The sequence below is a fragment of the Clupea harengus genome, chromosome 4 (genome assembly GCF_900700415.2).
Source record: "Clupea harengus chromosome 4, Ch_v2.0.2, whole genome shotgun sequence".
NCBI classification, from domain to species: domain Eukaryota; kingdom Metazoa; phylum Chordata; class Actinopteri; order Clupeiformes; family Clupeidae; genus Clupea; species Clupea harengus.
In genome coordinates, this window is record NC_045155.1 from 30841587 (window position 1) to 30861586 (window position 20000).

General features: G+C 44.0%; 1 protein-coding gene across 1 annotated transcript; it reads right to left on the reverse strand.

Annotated features, from left to right (window-relative positions):
- Positions 1-2454: 2454 nt before the first annotated feature.
- Positions 2455-8547, reverse strand: dclre1b (DNA cross-link repair 1B). The gene is made up of 5 exons (XM_012840918.3): positions 7773-8547; positions 7250-7415; positions 6587-6769; positions 5343-5587; positions 2455-4776 (listed from the first exon to the last, which is right to left on the reverse strand). Exons 1-5 carry the CDS (start codon positions 7962-7964, stop codon positions 3787-3789), a joined length of 1776 nt encoding a protein of 591 aa, XP_012696372.1. The 5' UTR covers positions 7965-8547; the 3' UTR covers positions 2455-3786.
- Between the last annotated feature and the right edge of the window lie 11453 nt (positions 8548-20000).

The window sequence follows — 20000 nt, forward strand, 5'->3', positions numbered from 1 at the left end:
AATGGGTCACCTTACCACCACCAACCTGTACAGAACTGAACCTCTGTGGACCTCAGGATATCTCAGCACTTCAAAGACAAGCTGAGATCATTAAAAATGATCAATTCTCTCTCCTACAATCAATCCTTCAATTCAGGGATGTAGAAGTGTGGGCAGTCCCATCAACACCGCCAAATGGGTTTGTTTCCAGCCAACAGAGACCCACGCCCCCCTCCCCCCTCCCCCCAATACAATAACAATCCAATGAACATAACTCCAAAAAGTGAGTTCCTCCCTTGGGTAGAAAATCCACAGCCAGACACTGCCCACAAAATGGCCCCTTAGTTTGTCAAAGCTACATTGTATTGCAGATGATCTGTAAAACAATAGACTATGACAGTTGATTTATCGTTTTTTCAGGCGCTCAGTGCTTTCATGACTGAAAATGGCATCCTGACATCCAGTCTCTGTGCCGTTTGGTGCTACTACCATCTACTGGTCAACTTTGGCCACTGCAGTCTGAAACATCCCCTCATTCATAATGCTTCATCAAACAGTATTGTTCTCCATTGGAGAGCACACTGCCGTCACTTTTCATTCTCTGATGGCTTTTACACACTTTGTTCAGCCTCCCTGGCCTAGCCTGCCTACACATGGATGAAAGGCAGGGTGTAAATGACACCCCTACACGACGCGCGATTTGTTTTAATTGGAAGCGACGGGCCAATCTCGCCCATGCCTGTGTGTATGTGTGTGTGTGTGTGTGTGTGTGTGTGTGTGTGTGTGTGTTTGTGTCTCTCAGTAGAGGGCTAATTGAGTCTCATTCTCCCCCCTGGCAGCAGCAGTGATGCGGCCCAGAAGCGGTGGGTAGGGTGGGGTCAGACCAGCTCCTCCGCATCCCTCACTCCAACACAGAGGCAAGGAAGGAAAATACGGATGCAGGGAGGGCGGTGTGTGAACACAAAGCAAAGGCATCGCCCCCTCACACACACACACACACACATACAGACACACACACGCACACACACAAAGTGATGAGACTGATGGGGATGTTTTGAAGCCGTGAGAAGTAATTCTCTCTCTCTCTCTCTACCGTCCTCTTTCCAGATTCCTTTGTTGTGTGTGTTTGCATGGCAGCTTCAAAGGCATCACCTCCTCACATTCACTCACACACACACACACACACACACACACACACACACACACACACACACACACACACACACACACACATCACACAAAGCCCTTCCAGAGTACACAGGTCAGACTGTGACCTCAAATGACTTAAGTGGTGTAAATTCTAGGTCCCCTGATATCCTCAACCTCTGTAATCTAAATCTGAAAATACATACTGTTTGGGTTCATTACTGTTATTACTATTTTTGCTTGGCGATCTTGACATGGAGTTGTCTGTATTGTGTCTTTCTGGGCTGCATTTTGGTCGATATTTGTTGTTTTTAAACCTCAATCAAATTCGATTGGACTGCCGCCATCGCCTTGTGTTTGCTCTACGGGCCGCAGGCCCTGTAAAGTGCTTTGAGAGTATTGTTAGAGGCGCTGCCTACATAAATAACATGGAAACTGAGTTGTTTTTTTGGGGGGGGGGGGGGGTGCTCTGTTGCAGTGTACTGCCCCTGTAGAGAGACTAATGAAGCACTAGCGCTGTGAGTCTGAGTAAACAAAGCTGGGACGGCTGTCAAGTCTTTTAAGTGGGAGAAGAGGCACCTGCTAATTAAAGATGATCTCACTCTCAACAGGCTTCATGTGTCCTCGTTTGGGTTTTATTGTGCACTCATCTGCCGAGGCATTTAAGGTCTGCGGTTCTGGCGAAAGGCTGCTGAGATTTCAACTCAGCGGCCAATCAAATTACAACCACCCTGGCGTGCTCCTCCAAGTGTTGGTTGATTGGCTGGAATAGTGTACGACTCGGTTTCCCATTGACAGAACCAGGACTGTGGACGGACACCGTGAGTTTTTGGAGTGCACACATGGAACTGACAGCTAGATGACTGTGAGGAGAGATTTGCTGAATTCGACGAAAACTGTATTGGATTAGAATCGCAGACTCCACCTTTAACAGTACTAACGTGCCTCATGTAACAGACAAGCAAGCTATAACAGCAGCTGATTGGACCACAGGCCAGACACGGACCAGATTAGGGCTAGGCCCCTTTCCCATCTCCTGCTCTCTCTCTCTCTCTTTACTTTTCTGCCCAGGGTTTCCCCATAACGCCCATTAGTGTTTCTTAGCGTCTCTTATCGTCTCTCAGCGTATTACGGAGACTTGAAAGGTATACCTATAAAGTGTCTTTCCCAAACCTTCTCTTAAGAGTTTCCCGAAGAGAAGCCTTCCTACGAGACGAGAACTGCCTACGCAAAGCAAAATAAAAGCAAGTCCCCCAAATAAGGACGGCTGTAGGTTAGATGTTAGGCTACTCATAGATTTGTATGCATTAAAAATTAACGGACAATTAATTTACACCAATGTTTTTCTTTTTATTGAGTGAAGCATAAAATGTAACGCAATACATAACTTGGTTTTCAATCAGTGCATACGTCCAGATACTAACACGTTTTTAGGCTCTACATTTTTAGTTTTTTCTGAAAACTGTGTTAAAGTATAGCTGAGAGTGGTCCAGACCAACCTTACAAAAGTATCTCTTACAAAGGGTATACTTAGGTAAGGACGTTCTGGTAAACATCCCAAAATGTTACAGGTAGTTTAAGTTATGACGGGATGATGTAGTGTTTAAGAAGGCTTCAGGAAGCTGGGCTCTGGTCTTTAATGCTATTGTGAGAAATAACCCTTTTTAAAGACCATGGATGCCTACTGACCACTGAGACCAGATAAAATAATACTATTATAGACAGAAATGAACAGGAACATGGCACTCTGAAGGACACAACATCAGTTATTTAAAAAAAACACACACACACACTTTTTATTTTCAGCGGCCCACAACAGAACAGAACACTTTAAAAATGTAGCGCTTTGGAACAGTGGAGCAGCTAATAAAAAGAATACAAAGTTTTCACTCTTGCTGCCCAAGAGAAGGAAGTCAAAACTACGACACTATCATGTTACACATGCAGACTCTTCAGGGCACTACTGCAACATAACCGCTGACACAATGGCTGTGCTGTCCGACACCAGCAACAACAGACTGAAAGCATGAGTATGCATGCTATATTGTCAAACCGAATGAAAGTATGAATGCATGAGTATGCATGCTATATTGTCAAACAGAATGAAAGTATGAATAAATGAGTATGCATGCTTTATTGTCAGATAGAATGAAAGTATGAATGAATGAGTATGCATGCTTTATTGTCAGACAGAATGAAAACATGAATGAATGAGTATGCATGCTTTATTGGCAGACAGAATGAAAACAAGAACGAATGAGTATGCATGCTTTATTGTCCGACAGGCTAAAGCTGCGTGTGAGTACATGTTGTTTAGAGCCATAAGGCTTCACAAAGAAGAGTTGCTGTCAGAAATGATGTCCAATAAGAAGCCAACGCAATGTGTAAGTGGGCACACATGTCAAACAGGTAAAAGGCATATGTCCATCACTAGATAAAAGGTGCTAACACAATGTAAACCTACAGGAATACATGGAGTTTCTGTTCAGTTCCGGCACAGGGAAGCATTCAGCTTATCAGAGCTTTTCTTCATCATGAGGGCACATTTGTGTTAAGAAACATAATTTCTGTACAAAATAATGTCCATAACACTTCATCTTAAAGGCGGCGTGTTGCTGCAGAATACTCCAAATTGCCTGTACTTCCTGTAGTGTTCACACGTCATCCCAAAGCAGCTCTAAATCTCTTTATCGCAGCCTCAAAAGGGTCTCCTGCTCCTTTTGGACCGTTTAAAGGGCACAGGTTGTAAAGTCTGCCCAGGCCCACCAGAACCTCAGACCCGTGGGTCAGTTCCTCCTCTGGGAAGACTAGGGTTCCCAGAAGCCATTGCTCCCCCTTGTCAGTGTCCTCCGCATACACCTGGCCGTGGAACGCTGGCAGCGAGGGGTCGCGCGGGGTAGCGGCGGCCGCCGAGGCCATCACACAGGCGTTGTCATGGAGACTGATGCGCTCCAGGGAGGAGCAGCGGTCCAGGTGGGTCGGTCCGGTTCTGTTGGGCGAGTTTCCCTCTGCCTCTGCTCTGCTAAGAGTTTGCACGGTCCCGTCATCACAGGGTTCGAGAGCGAGCTGAGAGCGAGAGCGAGAGGGCTGGCTCTCAGCTACCCCATCATTCTCTCCCCCGTCCTCAGCCAATCGCAGGCACAGCTCACTCTCCACCCCGGCCAATCGCATGTTCACCTCGCTCTCCTCCTCGGCCAATCGCAGGCTGACCTCACTCTCCACGTCGATGATCGAGCCCTGCTCCATGTCCATCAGGATGCAGTCGGAGCCGTTAAGCGTGCTCTCCGTGTCCTCCGTGGGATTGGCCTCCTTGTCAGATGGGCCCCCCTTCCGATGCGGGGGGCATTTTGGAGGGGACTCAAAAACCACCCCGCGTGGTACTGACCGTGCCCCTCTCTGGGGCAGAAAGGCCTGCCCGGGCCAGTGAACCGGGCCGGCAGGTTGGCACGTCATGTAACGCTGAACCGACTCGGGCACCACCGTCTTGCGACGCTTCTTGCGGGGACTGAAGACGGCCGAGAAGGAGGGCAGCCCCGTGCCCACGATGGGCACTATTGAGATGGGCCGCAGCGCCGACAGGAAGTCCTCCAGCTCCTGGTAGGAGGAGTGGTCCGAGTAGGGCACCACGTGCACGTTTGGGTGGCAGGACACCTGGGATGGATTAAAAAAAACAAAAAACTGAGATGAGATTCAATATCACAGAAATATAAAGTGTCCTTACAGCAACAGGGTCCCACACTGGATCTGATCAATAATCTATATTCTGTGACAGCGACATTAACATCCATGTTCACACGACAGTTTTAGGTGTACTCCCTTTCTATTGGCTCAAGGAACTCATCCCTATTGGTTAGTAAAGATCAAATCAAGCATGAAATACTAATTTAAAATGTATAGGGCAGCTTCTCTGGAAAAAAACATTCACCTCCCTTTTCGAAGTTGCTAACTGTCATACATAACTGTCAGACTTGAAACACTCTCTGTAAATAAAAAGTGTAACAAATTTAAAGCAACATTATGCAGGTTTCCCGTTTTCTGAGGTATGTTTCTGGTGGTAGCTAGCTAGCTATTACAACATCTTCAAAATCATTTTGATGGCCTTGCGTGTACTAATAACTAATTGTGACACACAATCACACTCACACTCACACACACACACACACACACACACACACACACACACACACACACACACACACACACACACACACACACACCACGGGCCGGCTGGTGGGCAGGATAGCCAGGGTGGGCTCTTCCTGGTTCCACTGGAGCAGGTTTGCGGCCCGAATCTGATCCTGGTTCACCACGCGGATCCGCCCGGCGCCGTGCTCAGTGGTGAAGACATCGGGGAGCTCCAGGGCGAGCAGCGTTTCCAGCCGCTGCGCAGTCACCTCCACCCACGTCTTAAACTCCAGGGCCAGCTCCACCAGCAGAGTCTCCTTACCCAGGGAGTACAGGCCTGAGTGGGGGAAACGCAGGTGGACACACACACATATGGACACACACACACAGGCATAAATGCATGTACGCATGCCCACACACATTTACATTTACATTTAGTCATTTAGCAGACGCTTTTGTCCAAAGCGACGTACAAGGGAGAGAATATTCAAGCTACGAGCAATAGAACCTGGTGTAACAATAAATAAATACTACTTTACATTAGAAATATAACAAAATGAAATAAAAAGAAAGGAGTGCAGAAGTGTAACTGCTGTAATTGCAAGTTACGCACTAGTCGAAGTGCCAGTTAGGACGGGAAGTGCTCTCTGAAGAGTTGGGTCTTCAAAAGCTTCTTAAAGGTAGAGAGGGACGCCCCTGCTCTGGTAGTGCTGGGTAGTTCATTCCACCAACGTGGAACTACAAATGAGAATAGTCTGGACTGCCGTACTTGCACAGACGGCAGTGCCAAACGACGCTCACTAGAAGAGCGCATCTTCCTGGGTGTAACATTTGCCCTTACAAGAGCATTTAGGTAGGTGGGAGCAGAACCATCGAGCACTCTGTAGGCAAGCATAAGTGACTTGAACTTAATGCGAGCAGCTACCGGCAGCCAGTGGAGCTCAATGAGTAGCGGGGTGACGTGTGCCCTTTTCGGTTGGTTGAACACCAGACGCGCCGCCGCGTTCTGGATCATTTGTAGTGGTTTCACCACGCAAGCCGGCAGGCCCGTTAGGAGGGCGTTGCAGTAATCAAGGCGTGAATTCACCAAGGTTTGCACCAGCAGCTGGGTGGCATACTGGGCACACACAAGCATAAAGCATAAATACATGTACGCACTCAGACACTTCCCTTCAAACCTAAAACCAAACAGCCAAACAAGCAAATATTGAGGTCCGTTTTTTCAATTATATTATACATTTCATTTACATTCTACTTTAACATATTTTGTAATATAGAGGCATACATTCTGGGCTATATTGTGGGGTAGCGTATTAAATGTGGAGAGCGCTCTGACCGATGACGACCCTGTGACCTGGGTGGGCCCTGATGACCTCTTTGACCTGCTGCATGGCGCACTTGCGGGAGGGCAGGGTGCGGGTGGGGTCGCAGTTGGTGTTGTCCAGGTACAGCACGTCAATGGTGGTCTGCGTCCGCAGACAGGACTCACGCAGCATGGAAGGGGTGTAACGGAAGTCCCCTGAGAAATACACACACACATACACAATACACTTTCATCTCAACCGACACACAACCCTTGTCTAAGAAAAAATACAATGTAGCATTCTGAACTGTAACCTTTTCTACAGAACAGTACAATATGTTTTATTGCCCTGTGCTTTTCTGTAGTGCATTATATGCAATCAATTGACAATACTGTGAATTATTAGCTAAATAGGTACAAATACACTGTGAGCAAGACACTTTGCAACATTATCATAATCAAATTATTTCTTTGTTTTATTCAAAACATATACACCAAAAATCTCCCTAGATTTCTCACTCATCCAGAAACCAGAGGCACATATAAAAAAGTGTATTCTCCATTTGAGGTCAGAATCAGGCTATGTTCTCATATCTAGTGTGTATCTGACTAATGTGTAATGAGAGTGTAATTCACGTTAGCTGCTTTACGTAAAGATCACTAGTCATTCTACACTTATTCTACACAGACACTGACCAGTGTATAGAATGTTGCCAAAGTATCCTTCGAAGAGGAACATGACTGCTCCGGGACAGTGGTTTGCCTCAATGAGCGTCACAGTCATCTTCTCCTTTCCTATGTCGTCCAGGGCCAGCAGGTGAGGCTCGCTCAGCTCCAGCGGATGGATCCATTTGTCTTTCACCTGTCGCAGAAGATGCAACAGGACCACGTCAATATGCCCAACTCTGACGCCGATAAAAAAAAGTATTTAAAACACTTTCACTCCACTGGTTTTGTAGTTCAAATGCTAGAGCAATATGCTGACAAGAGCATGACAAGACTAGGTCATGGGTTGAATGATTGTGAGCACATACATATAGCCTGTACCTACCCCGACCTTAGCTACATTGTAGCAAATATTAAATCGCATAGGGACAAATAAATACACATGAATAAAGACGATCACGGTTCGGCACTATGCAATACACTGTTCCACTCACTTAGTAGCCTATATGAAAGGCTAATTTGTAACACATAAGTATTAAATTAGCAGCCTTACTTGTAGCTTGAGTTTGGCAAGTTTAGCCGTGATGGGGGAGCAGTATATGGGCCGGTTGCTCCAGGTGGATGTTAGACCAGACGTGTGGTCTGAGTGCATGTGCGACAGGAAGAACAGGCGGACGTGGGCACACTTCCGCACCTGCCAGAAGTCCACGGCAAGTGGGGTGTAAGGTATAACTTTGCCATTCATTCTTACGGACCGGGCGGCGAGAAATGCTAGAGCATTAACTGTCACAAACAAATTCAAAACAACGTTTTCGAAGTAACAGGAGTTGTCCACATTGTGGTTTAAATCAAGCACTGCTGGTTTGAACAGTTTCGGTGAGTGTTTTAGCTCAGCTGACTGATAAAAGGCTTAGAGTTTCGGTTGTTATTTGGGCATGCACTAACCTGGGGATGGTAACAAATCTGCTCGGAACTAGGCACTACAACACACTAGGTCCTACGACATGGTAAAGATGCTAGCTATCCAGCTAATATCATAACAGACACCATGCCAATGCAAGCAACTGCACTGCATTGACTACCCGCTAGTTCAACGAGCCTTTGTTATTGTTCTGCAAGCAGTAACAATTACGACACAGACGCAAAATAGCCGATATGTTAAAATAACACTACCATGTGCGCTGATGTTTCTAAATAAGATCATCAGTTTAGGTCTTGTATGAGTCTGAGGCTACATCTTTACCCAGATGTTAGCTCATGCCTTTTACAGCCGCCAAATGATAACACGTCTCCGCCCCTCCCCTGAACTAGAGCGCCATCACCTGTCTCGGAATATTATTACATGCACTGACTTCGGGTGTCACTTTATAAATCGAAGAAATATATATGTTTAAATATTTAGTTTGTTTATCAGGACAGTATGTGAAATGTATAAGAAGAAAAAAACGAAACCCACCTTCGAACAACAAAGGGCTCTTTAAGTGTCATTGCTGGTGAGATCAATCAAACCACTTAATCATCTTTTTTTTTTTTTAAATCTTATTACTTAAGATCGACCTATAGCCTGGGCAATATGAGAGAAATAGAACTAATGCAAACAACACAAGTTCAGGATGTGTGCCATCAATTGAATTGTTAGGGGTAAGTTGATCCAGCTGAGTAGGTTGAGTCATTTTGAGAAAAATGAGGAAAAGTATCATTCTAAATAAATTATTAATAATCGAATACCCTGTTCTGTTGATTTTACTGGTGTTTGTGAAAACAGGCAGATATTTCATACATACATTTGTCACGGAACATACAGGCAGGGAAAGGAGTTCAGTATCTGACCCTGAAGAACTAGGTCAGTCAAATTGGGTTCCTTTCATCCCTATTGGTGATACACCAATACAATACAAACACAGCACATCTATCACTGAATAAAACACGACTAACAAGACATTAATCTGTTAATCTGAACAAACCAGACCCAAACTAGTTTTCCACAAATATAATGTATTTGTCAAAACATCTGACACAAACAATTGTGACAGTGGTAAGAAGTGGAGATTTCTCAGAGATCAAATAGACACAGAGGGGGGAAGTGAATATAATAGCTGTCTCTTCTATCTAAGAGAGAGTGATACCAGGAAGCAGATGTATCTATGTAGAATACAATTTTGTATCTGGAAGTAGTCTTTTGCCGCCCCCTGGTGGTCAAAGTAAGTCATGTCATGTTCCCTGAGATGATAATGGTGTTAAGTTAAGGAAGGAGCCTGTGTTCAGACGCTGTGTTCATCAGCCCCTCTCTGGCCAGATATCCAGGTGTCTCTGCTGTCCTCCTCAGGCTCTTCTGGGGGGTCTGGCCTCCTCCTCTGAGCCGCAGCTTCACTGAGGCCACAGCACCGATCAGCAGCAGCAGCCCAAAGCCCACCAGTGAAGCCCTCACTCTGTAGAACATGGAGCCAACTCCAAAAGGATCCTCGCATATCAGGTGAATTCTTTGTTCAAAGCAAGATGGCTCTCTCGAAAGAAAGCCCCTCCACCCCCGACACCACTACACCCCCCTGTCTCTTGGGGAGAGGGCTGATATGGTGAGAGGGGACTGAGAATAGTGTACTCTTCCCCTCAGATCCTCACGGATGCCCCTGAATACCACTGAAGAACTGAGGTGCAACTGTAGAATCAGATCATCCAGCTCCAGACCTTGAGACCACTCGTTGACCAAGAAGAAGTCTGACTCTCGGGATCGCATGTGAGAACAGCGGTGTCACCCACCGAGCACCTCACGTATGTAGAGCTCAGCTCAGAGCAGACCCAGTAAATGGTGTGCGTTGAGGTGGATGACCTTCTGGAGCGCAGCAATATCTCCCAGTGTGCTGTGGCTCGACTGCTGGAATGATCAGAAGGTAATTTCTAATGTCAACGTACAGATCGTCCTCTTCCGGAGGAGTGGCCTTAAATGGCAATCCTAACTGAACTTCATAAGAGAAGGGAATCTTGGTGAGGGAACCAGTCTACAGGTCCGCTCACAAGAGGATGGCAGGCGAGAGCGAATCTGCGTCCTTTCTTCAGGAAGTGGATAAATGATGATGATGTCTGTTCAAACAGAACTTTTTAACTTCCATTTTGTCTGCACAAACAGTCACGTTATAAAATACCCTCTCTCCAAGTTCGCCATTAGTCCAGGTCTCTGCCGTGTACTTACCGCTGTCCTATAGAGAGAGGTTCCTCAGTACAAAACAATGGGATGCGTCCCATGGTGTTAAATAGACACAGCTCGCTCTGTCAGACTGCTTTGAGTCTGAACACTGTGACGGGTCAGATGAGTTCTTCAGGAAGAGTCGTCCCTTTCCGGTCCATCTGTAAACGAACGCTGTGATGTTTATCGGGACTCCCGCGGCCGACAGGTAGAGTTGGGAATGCAGCTTCTTCCCCCTGGACTCCGAACATGACCTCATTCCTCATGCTGGGAGCAGGATGAACGCTGGATATGGACAGAGTCATCAAGAACACCACCTCACTGAGCGTGGCCTTTCTGTCTCTGTGTCTTTCTGCTCTCTTCTCTCTCTCTCTCTCTCTGTCACTCACTCACTCACTCAGGCAGGCAAGCACACACGCATGCACACTCACACACCCACGCACACTCACACACACACACACCCACACACAGGGGCGGCCCTAGCACATTTGGCGCTCTAGGCGAGCTTCACTCCTGGCGCCCCCCCCCCCCCCAAATAAAAAATATTTTGTTTTCCCCACGAAAACGGAATTGCAACTTTCAAACGCTATTTTGCCCTGTAAGACTGCATTTCTTTCACATAAACACAACAACGATCGCGACAATGAACAAACATTAATTCAAGAACAAATCACTGAGAAAATGTCACGCCTGTGCTGGACTACGCTCCGGCCACGCCCCCTGTTGAACTGTTTATGGACACACACACACCTCCACGTCATCTTCCCAATCGCCTGCAAATAATGTTTTCTTAATGTCTTCTAAAGGTGAATCTAAAATGATATAACAAAAGTATGTATTATCATAATTTGTTAAATGTAGCTATTATGTAGTTATTAAGCATTTAGGTGTATTTGGACAGCCTGACATTTTTTTATCCCAAGATGCATAGCTCTTGATTAGTTGAATCATGTCTAATTAAACTGGCTAGCTCGCTCCACCAAAACTAAAGCTGTCCAAATTTGATTACTCAAATTTTTATGACGCAAAATGACGCAAATTGCGGTACAGCTGAACTTGAACTGATGTTTCGACTGAATGGCAATAACAAGGAACGTCACAAGTCACTGGCTAGCTAGCGTTAGCTAACTAGCAAGATTACATACAAACCATTCGCTAAAGTTGACAACACTTGGATTTTTACCAGTATTCCTCACTTATTGACAAGTTGCCGTGTTTGGCTTCCTTAATGGGTGTGCTATGCAACGAGTAAGGTATGTGTAGTGTTGTTGCACTGGCTATTGGCTTTATATGTGCTCCCCTATTTTAATCATGTCTTTTTTTGTATAATGTAGAATAAATGGACATCATTTTTTATATACCCGCCTCTGTAAAATCATTAAAGAACTATGTGACAGGGAGTAGGAAAACGTTCAATGATAAGGTACATCTTTTCTTAACTCCACTAAAGTGCCGCGGGCAATTCACGCATTCGTGAACGTTTTCTTATCTGGAATTCATTCTAGGCTAGAACAGGATTTAAGGATTTACCTTTCTCCTTGGCACGTTTCTTTTCTTCTTCCTTTCTTTTCTTCCTAAATTGCGCCCCGGATGGCTTTTGCCTCTTCATTATTTTATTATTCAAAGTTTCTTGAACACACACACACTCTAACCAAACGCCTCACTGTGCTTGCATGTTCTGACAACAACAAGGACGTACGTACCCCTTCCGTTTTCGATTTTTGGCTCATTTTACCCTAATGTTAATTTTTTTTTTTATGTCAAAATATTGGTTGGCGATATAGAAGGGGGCGCAAATAAAAAAACACAATTCTTGTTGTTTTTTTTTTGCTGGGCGCAGTTTTTTGCGCCCCCCCCCTCTGAGTGGCGCCCTAGGCGACCGCCTATACCGCCTGTAGGAAAAACCGCCCCTGCCCACACACACTTTTCCTGTACCACACAGGCAGGTTAACCTTCCTTAAAACACAACTTTGCATAGCATGATTTGCTCTATCATCATTTTAGGGATATTTCTGTGTGATCTAGTAAAAAGTGAAAACAGAGGTTTTACACTGTTGAAGAAATGATCAGAAGACTGCTGGGCAGGCAGCAGTAGCAGATGAGAAAGCTCTTCCTCACACACACTCAAACGTTTCCTGTGAAGTGTGTATCACTGTGCCCACAGATGCCCACTGGAAGATAACCGTATATCAGCAGATAGAGATGAGAGTTGTGGTTGCCTGGCATTGCCAGATTTATCGTTTACCATCAAGGCTTAACCAAACTGGCCTGAGTTGCTTAACTTCCTTCTTCAGCAGTAAAGTGCTAATTGGTAGAATTCAGAAGTTCTTTTTTGTTGAATAACCATCAGATGAGAGCATAAATGTGATTTTTCAGAATTGTTTTAATAGTAGTCCATTATTTTTCTCTCTGCGTTCGGACACAAGTTCGGACACAACTCCACTCCTCAACAGCTCCACCCAGGAAAGATGTTTGAGGCCATGTCTGTAGAGATTGAGCACTACTGGCAAAAGTAAGATTTCTTCCTGCATCCCATCCCCCTATAACTCTAGCCACCTAGGCCTTTCTGCTGACAGCATTTATTTCACACAACTCTTTCCATTTGGTCTTCTGACATGACTACGCTTTCTCAGTCATTTCTCATGTCAACGTACAGATCTTTCTCTTCCTGATCAGAGGTGGTCTTAAATGGCAATCTTGGCCTTCTACCGCACCACTATCGAAAGTGTACTAACCTACTGCATCTCGGCGTGGTACTCCGGTTGCACCGCAGCAGACAAGAGAGCCCTCCAAAGGGTCATCAACACAGCACAAAAAATCACTGGCTGCTCACTGCCCTCCCTGGAATCCATTGCCCGCTCCCGCTACCTTAGCAGGGCCAATAACATCTTAAAAGACTCCTCTCACCCAGGCCACCACCTGTTTACTCTCCTGCCCTCAGGCAGACGGTACAGATCCTTTAGAGCAAGGACCACGCGTCTTAAGAACAGTTTTTTCCCGACAGCCATCAGAACTCTAAATACCGACATGCACTAAACACTAAGCACTTTATTGACTACAAGTCACATACCATCTCAGTCACCTTACACATGTGCATAAACAAAGCTGTATTAATTGATGTATTTATTGAAGTACTTTAGTCTATGCCACCGCACTTTGTTCTACTCTTAATGTATATATATATTTTGGGGGGGCTGTTCCTACTGTTTTTGGATAGTTGTAGTATTGTTATGTTATATGTTGTTGTTGTGTTATATGTTGTCCCTCGTCACACCAACAGGAGAAGCACTCAAAATTTCGTTGTATGAATACAATGACAATAAAGGCTTTTCTATTCTATTCTATTCTATTCTAACTGGTTAACCATCAGAGGGCGTTCATTACATTATCTTTACCATTTAACCATGACTGAGCAAGGTTGGAATGAACTGGACCAGATTCTGAATATATTGCAACTGAGCAATGTTATGGTACAATCACAGGTGTTTGATCTGAGCAATGTTATGGTACAATCACAGGTGTTTGATCTGAGCAGTGTTATGGTACAATCACAGGTGTTTGATCTGAGCAATGTTATGGTACAATCACAGGTGTTTGATCTGAGCAATGTTATGGTACAATCACAGGTGTTTGATCTGAGCAATGTTATGGTACAATCACAGGTGTTTGATCTGAGCAATGTTATGGTACAATCACAGGTGTTTGATGGGAGTGAATGTTATGGTACAATCACAGGTGTTTGATCTGAGCAATGTTATGGTACAATCACAGGTGTTTGATCTGAGCAATGTTTATGGTACAATCACAGGTGTTTGATCTGAGCAATGTTATGGTACAATCACAGGTGTTTGATGGGAGTGAATGTTATGGTACAATCACAGGTGTTTGATCTGAGCAATGTTATGGTACAATCACAGGTGTTTGATCTGAGCAATGTTATGGTACAATCACAGGTGTTTGATCTGAGCAATGTTATGGTACAATCACAGGTGTTTGATGGGAGTGAATGTTATGGTACAATCACAGGTGTTTGATGGGAGTGAATGTCAATGTCTTTAAATGTCACATCGCCCTCTGGTGGAATAAATACGTCACAACATACCTCCTTGCGAATAAGAGGCTTTATGATTTGTGATCCTGAATAATGTGTGCAATGGTTGTTTACCTAAATCACGCACTTGTAACCAACCAACCCTATAATGCTGCAATGCGTTGGCTGTTTTAATGCTTAGTATCTCTTGATCCTGTATGAAGCCCACACTCCATCCACCAGACAGACGCAAACTGAGGCTTCGGTAAGAGAGACGCAAACTGTACGAGGGTTTAATGTTGCAGTAATATATGTGTAAGACAGTCTACCCAGCAATCAGTCTTCAGGCTCTGTGAACCAATCTATGGGTTTATTTAGTCCAAATATCTATGAGGCTGGGCCGAGCACTGACATATTCAGCTTGTGACACTTGGCTTTGTCCCCCAATAGAACAGGCCAGTCTTTCTCATTATTATTACGTGACAAAAACATCGAAGACAAAATATATATATACATCTAGGCTGAGACAGAGGGAAAAGCAGATGTCTCCCAAGAAGAGGGACGTTCATGTTGAATGCCCTCATGTCCACAACCTTGTGCACAGTTTCATGGTAAAAAAAAACAAGCAGAGTGGATGAAAGCCCAAAGCGTGTGGAAGTGTAGGTAACTTATGAAATTATATTATATATCTAAAGAGAATTATCATTTAAACAGACACATGCTCATTAGAGTTATTACAAGGGCATACAGGGTGGGATAAAGCAGGTAAACTGATACAGATCTCTCCTGTCCTCTGCTCTCTGCCACACACACACACACACACACACACATTTCATGTGAAGTGTTTAGCTCTGTGCACCAAGAAACAGGAAGAAAAACAGATGTGCGATGACCAATGGGAGCAGTGCATCAAATCTATCATTTACCATGAAAGCGTAACCATGGTGATATATCCTAAGCTCCTCTCCACTGCGCCCCCAAATGTTTGCACATAGCAGATGTGCATGCAGATAATGAAGGTGTATGTGTGTGTATACACACATATACACACACACACACACACACACACACACACACGCACACACATATACGTATATATGTATACCTTCATTGCCTTCATATGTATGGCGAATAATTAATATACATACATAAAGAGGTGTATATGTATAGGTATACACACATTATTAGTAGGCTTAGTTTTATCGTATATAAAAACAGTGTAATATTTATATCGTATAAAAAAAGTATTGCACTGTTGAAACACAATCCTTCATTACTGTGAAGTAGAGGACTACTTCATTCCAAAGCTGAATTATATCCTTGATTATTTCTTTATATACTGTACACTGTTTTCAAAAATACTAAATGGCTTGATTGCTAATCCTAGACGATCACAATCAAACTGCTGTTATAAATGGTCAATTCCTCCTCCTCCTCCTCATGACCTGAACCACCACGTAAAGCTCAATGACTGACAGGCAGACCAGCTCCTCTCTCTGAGCATATCCAGACTATAATTACGGCAAAAAGGGAGAGATGGATGTACAGTTTTGCAGCACAAAGCAAATAGTGTGTTATAGACAAAACATAATAATAATAATAATAATAATAATAACTAAGATTAAACGATTTTCTTGCAAATTAGGCGAGGGTAAATTTAAAACTACTGATGTAGATAATTAAAAGTGAACTGATTAACACTCTTTTCGCACCCAAGTAAGATAATCTATTTAAAGGTAGATTTTCTGTGTGTTTCTTGCGCACAACCTGTGTTGGTTTGCTGCAATCTTCATCTTCAATCTTCGTGGAGAAATCTTTGTGAATATGTAGCAGAAATTCGAGAACACACCGGCTGTTCTCAAACTCCCCGAAGCGTTTGCGCTGATCTGGGTGAGGGCCGGGAAACAAAGCTAATTTCTCTTCGTGTCATAACCCTAATTATTGTCCTGCCTATTACCTGAAATGCTTCCATTTATAACCGTGACGTTTCGGTATTCAAACAGTAATTAAGTCCGTAATGAACAGAGGACCGCTGCGCCTCCCTGGTCTCCCTCAACGCATTTACATACTAATTATCATTAGCGACCAAGGGGAAACAAACCTTGGCGGCTAAATTAGCAACAATCATTTTTTTTTACACGAAATCTCTCAAGTTGGCCATGGCCAACGGAATTTATGAAGTCAGATTACTTCAGTTGGTTGCCCCTGTAGCTTTTGCAGTTATTAAAGTGAGGTTTAAATGATAAAAGGTGTTGGACGCATTCGTTAAACTTTTTGTGGAGAAAAAAACATCTAAAAACAGAATATTGTCATATTACTTGATCCCATAGAATATGACTGGATATAGTACTTTTTTATCTTACCGTGTCCATATACCACACATTAAGTGGTTTACAAAATGAGGTGGTCTTGTGCAACATACACTCAGGCCATATTTTACAAAACCATAAATATTGTTCTCATGTTAAATCCAGGTAGTAACACCCACTAGAGGGCGACAACGTTGTACAGATGGAGACATCTGGGCGAGGTCTATTTTACGAGCTAAACACCGTGTGCACCTGTGTTTAGGGACATAGCATAGGGACATAGGTAGGCCTAAGTCATATCGCCGTGAAAAACCAACAACAAAAAAAACTTTTTTACATTTTAACTGATGAAGATTATAAGATCTATTTTTAGACAAGGAATACAATTATCGTCTTGAGAGCTCCTAAAATGTATTTCAGTAAGAATGAATCACTTATTGTAGCCAAAACAACTCTATTAAAACGACTCTTGCTATGCCCAAACGTAGCCGATTTTTAGTACACACATTAGCAAGGCATATCCAATTACTTTAATTTTAACTCACTTCGACCTGTCCGGCTGTCATTTTAAATACAGGAAACCATTGAAAAAGACTCCTGTTGTCTCTTTAAATTTGAAACCCGAAATTTTAGCATTAATCCCACATCGAATGCACTTTTTTTTTTTTTTTTTGCAATATCAAGACAACACGATAATCAGACCCACGGCCATTTCAGACCAATGGCGAAATTAAAATACCTGAAGTTAGTTAGGCCTACTTCGCTTCCAGTGTCATGACCGTTACTCCTAACGTGGCGTAGCTGATCGCCATGTTGGTCAAGTCCGCCTTTCCTACACCCAAACTGGGGTGACGTGAGCAACACAGGTGAGACATCCTATTTACATTCATCCTGAGCGACACGAATCGACTGAATGATTAAAATGTAAAAGCTGAGGTAACTTAATTGATTAATCCGCACTTGGAGGACTTGGGAGTAAGCGGAGACTCAAATTATTTTCTCCAATTAAATTAAGGCGGCCATGATGACAACAGAAGCACACACCAGAGACTGGGTCGCCATGCTTAAGACAGTGAGTAATGATTTTATTTAATCATTAATTGGATTTATTGGCCCAACAGTTGGCGTTTAATTGAAAGATAATTCCATTTTCTTCTATACGCTTTTCTTTTGGTCAGAGATCGAACGGGTAATTCTAAAAGGATAATTAAATTGGCCAATGCTGAGTTCTCCACTGCATAAATCACATGTATTTTAGGAGTAATCTGTTCTCACGTATGACCATCACAAACGTATGAGTGATTATTTAACTTTGTACATATTTGGATTTGAAAAGCTATTTAAAACTCTGCCTTAGTTTGCATTAACTCTATTTATTAATTACATTTTCAGTTTTCCCTTCAATAGCGTAGGGTAGATAGTTCAACGTCTTAAACAACATTTCAACACTTTAAAATTCATAACGCATTATGGACGACCAAACCCTTTGTACCAAACCCTACGGATATATAATAGAATAAGCTGAAATACTGTTAATAGAAAATCCATCTCGATCTGGTGTCAGTGTGATATAAAAAAGGAAATCAGTAGGAAAGGCATTTTAGTTTAAGGCCGACTAAACCCGCACAGTTCGCAGCGCCCTACACATAAGGCCTTGTACAGACATGCTTCATGTCAGACATTTCCGCCATAGTTGCGTCTGGTTTCTGTTAAACGTGAGCAGCAGACTATTGCCACTGGACTCGCTGTGGTCAAATAACGCAAATCAGCATAATATGTGGTGTGATGTCAATGATTTTACTGCCGGACAGGAGTGCTGGAAGGGGTGCTCAAACAAATGTTTGTGTAGTGCTTTATTTATTTATTTTCAAAGGGAGGTCGGAGGTGTCGGTATGGATCACTGGTTGGGGAAATGGGTGTATTGACGTTCGGTTGTCAGCTCGAACCTCGCGTGCGCTAACAGCCGCGGCGCCCCCGAGCCCCCGAGCAAGGTCTTTAGCCGGAGGAGGTTCAGCCCGCGCCCAGCTGGGAACTCTGATAATACTGACGCTGCGCGGTGTCTCTCTGAGGGCTTTGAAATGACTGAAGTTAATGGATTATAGATGGAGGGTCTCCCGCCTCACTGTGCTATCTCGCAGAAAGAGCACGTTAGCCAGACATCAGATACTCTATTGGTCTATGTGACAACATAGAGACACACCTACGCGCACACACGCACACATACTAATACCGCATGTATAAACCATCTTGGAGTTGAAAGTATTTCATATAATATTAATAGGAAATATTTGGATTCATATACACAGCAATTGACACACACTCACACAAACACTGTTTCTCAGCATTTGTCATCTCCATAAACGTCTGGCACCAGTGTTTAGATCCACCAGTGTATGGGTGCGGGAGGCTGGTGGTGTTGCAAGGCTCCTTTGAAGTTTAATTTGGTGTGCTACGCCTGCATGGCACTGGACACCGTCCACCCTGCTTCTCCTGTTTTATGACTTTATACATGATCCTGCACTTCAGCAGCTTCAGCAGCTCTGATCTTTAATAGTTACAATATAGTTACTGCCCTATGACAGGCCTCTGCATCTCTCTCTCTCTTTCTTTCTTTCTTTCTTTCTTTCTTTCTTTTCTCTCGTTCTTTCTCTCGTTCATTTGATCCTGTGAATCACTGGACGTCTTCCTCAGATTGGTCATTTCACATTTCTTGTGTTTTAACAAGCCTGGCCTGGTTGAAGGTTGTAGGATGTCTGCAGACTCGCCATCACTGTTGAAGACCTGCACACACACACATACACACACACACACACACACACACACACACACACACGCACGCACCCACACACACACACACACACAGCTGACAGTGGGTGGAGGTGTGCAATGTTGGAGTCCAGGATAGGAGATGTCTCAGTAAACAATCCGTCCTTGGTGTGGCACAGGTCTGCTGTGTCTCTGACCAGAGAGAGAGAGAGAGAGAGAGAAAGCAGGGTACATCATCATATCATATGGAGGACTAGACTGCCAGTCCAAAAAAATGAATTGGATGTGATAAGAGTCTGAAGAACCATCAGGTGCCTGAGAGGAGTGGGTGGCTGTTGAGTTGTATTGTCCTCAGAGAGGAAGGGAGCCTCCGAGATGATTGGACACAGAGGATATGCTGCTGTGTAGAGTGGACGTCCTTCAGAGATGTTCCCACTGCAGAGGGTCCACATCCGATGAGTCCGTTTGGATGTGATGAGACCCGATGCGATGCGT

Coding starts and splice junctions, on each gene's coding strand:
- dclre1b (XM_012840918.3), bottom strand. CDS start 7,964: ATGAATGGCAAAGTTATACCTTACACCCCACTTGCCGTGGACTTCTGG. Junction 6,770..7,249: donor TGGCAACATTCTATACACTG/GTCAGTGTCTGT, acceptor TGTATTTCTCAG/GGGACTTCCGTTACACCCCT. Junction 5,588..6,586: donor AGGTCACAGGGTCGTCATCG/GTCAGAGCGCTC, acceptor TCCCCCACTCAG/GCCTGTACTCCCTGGGTAAG.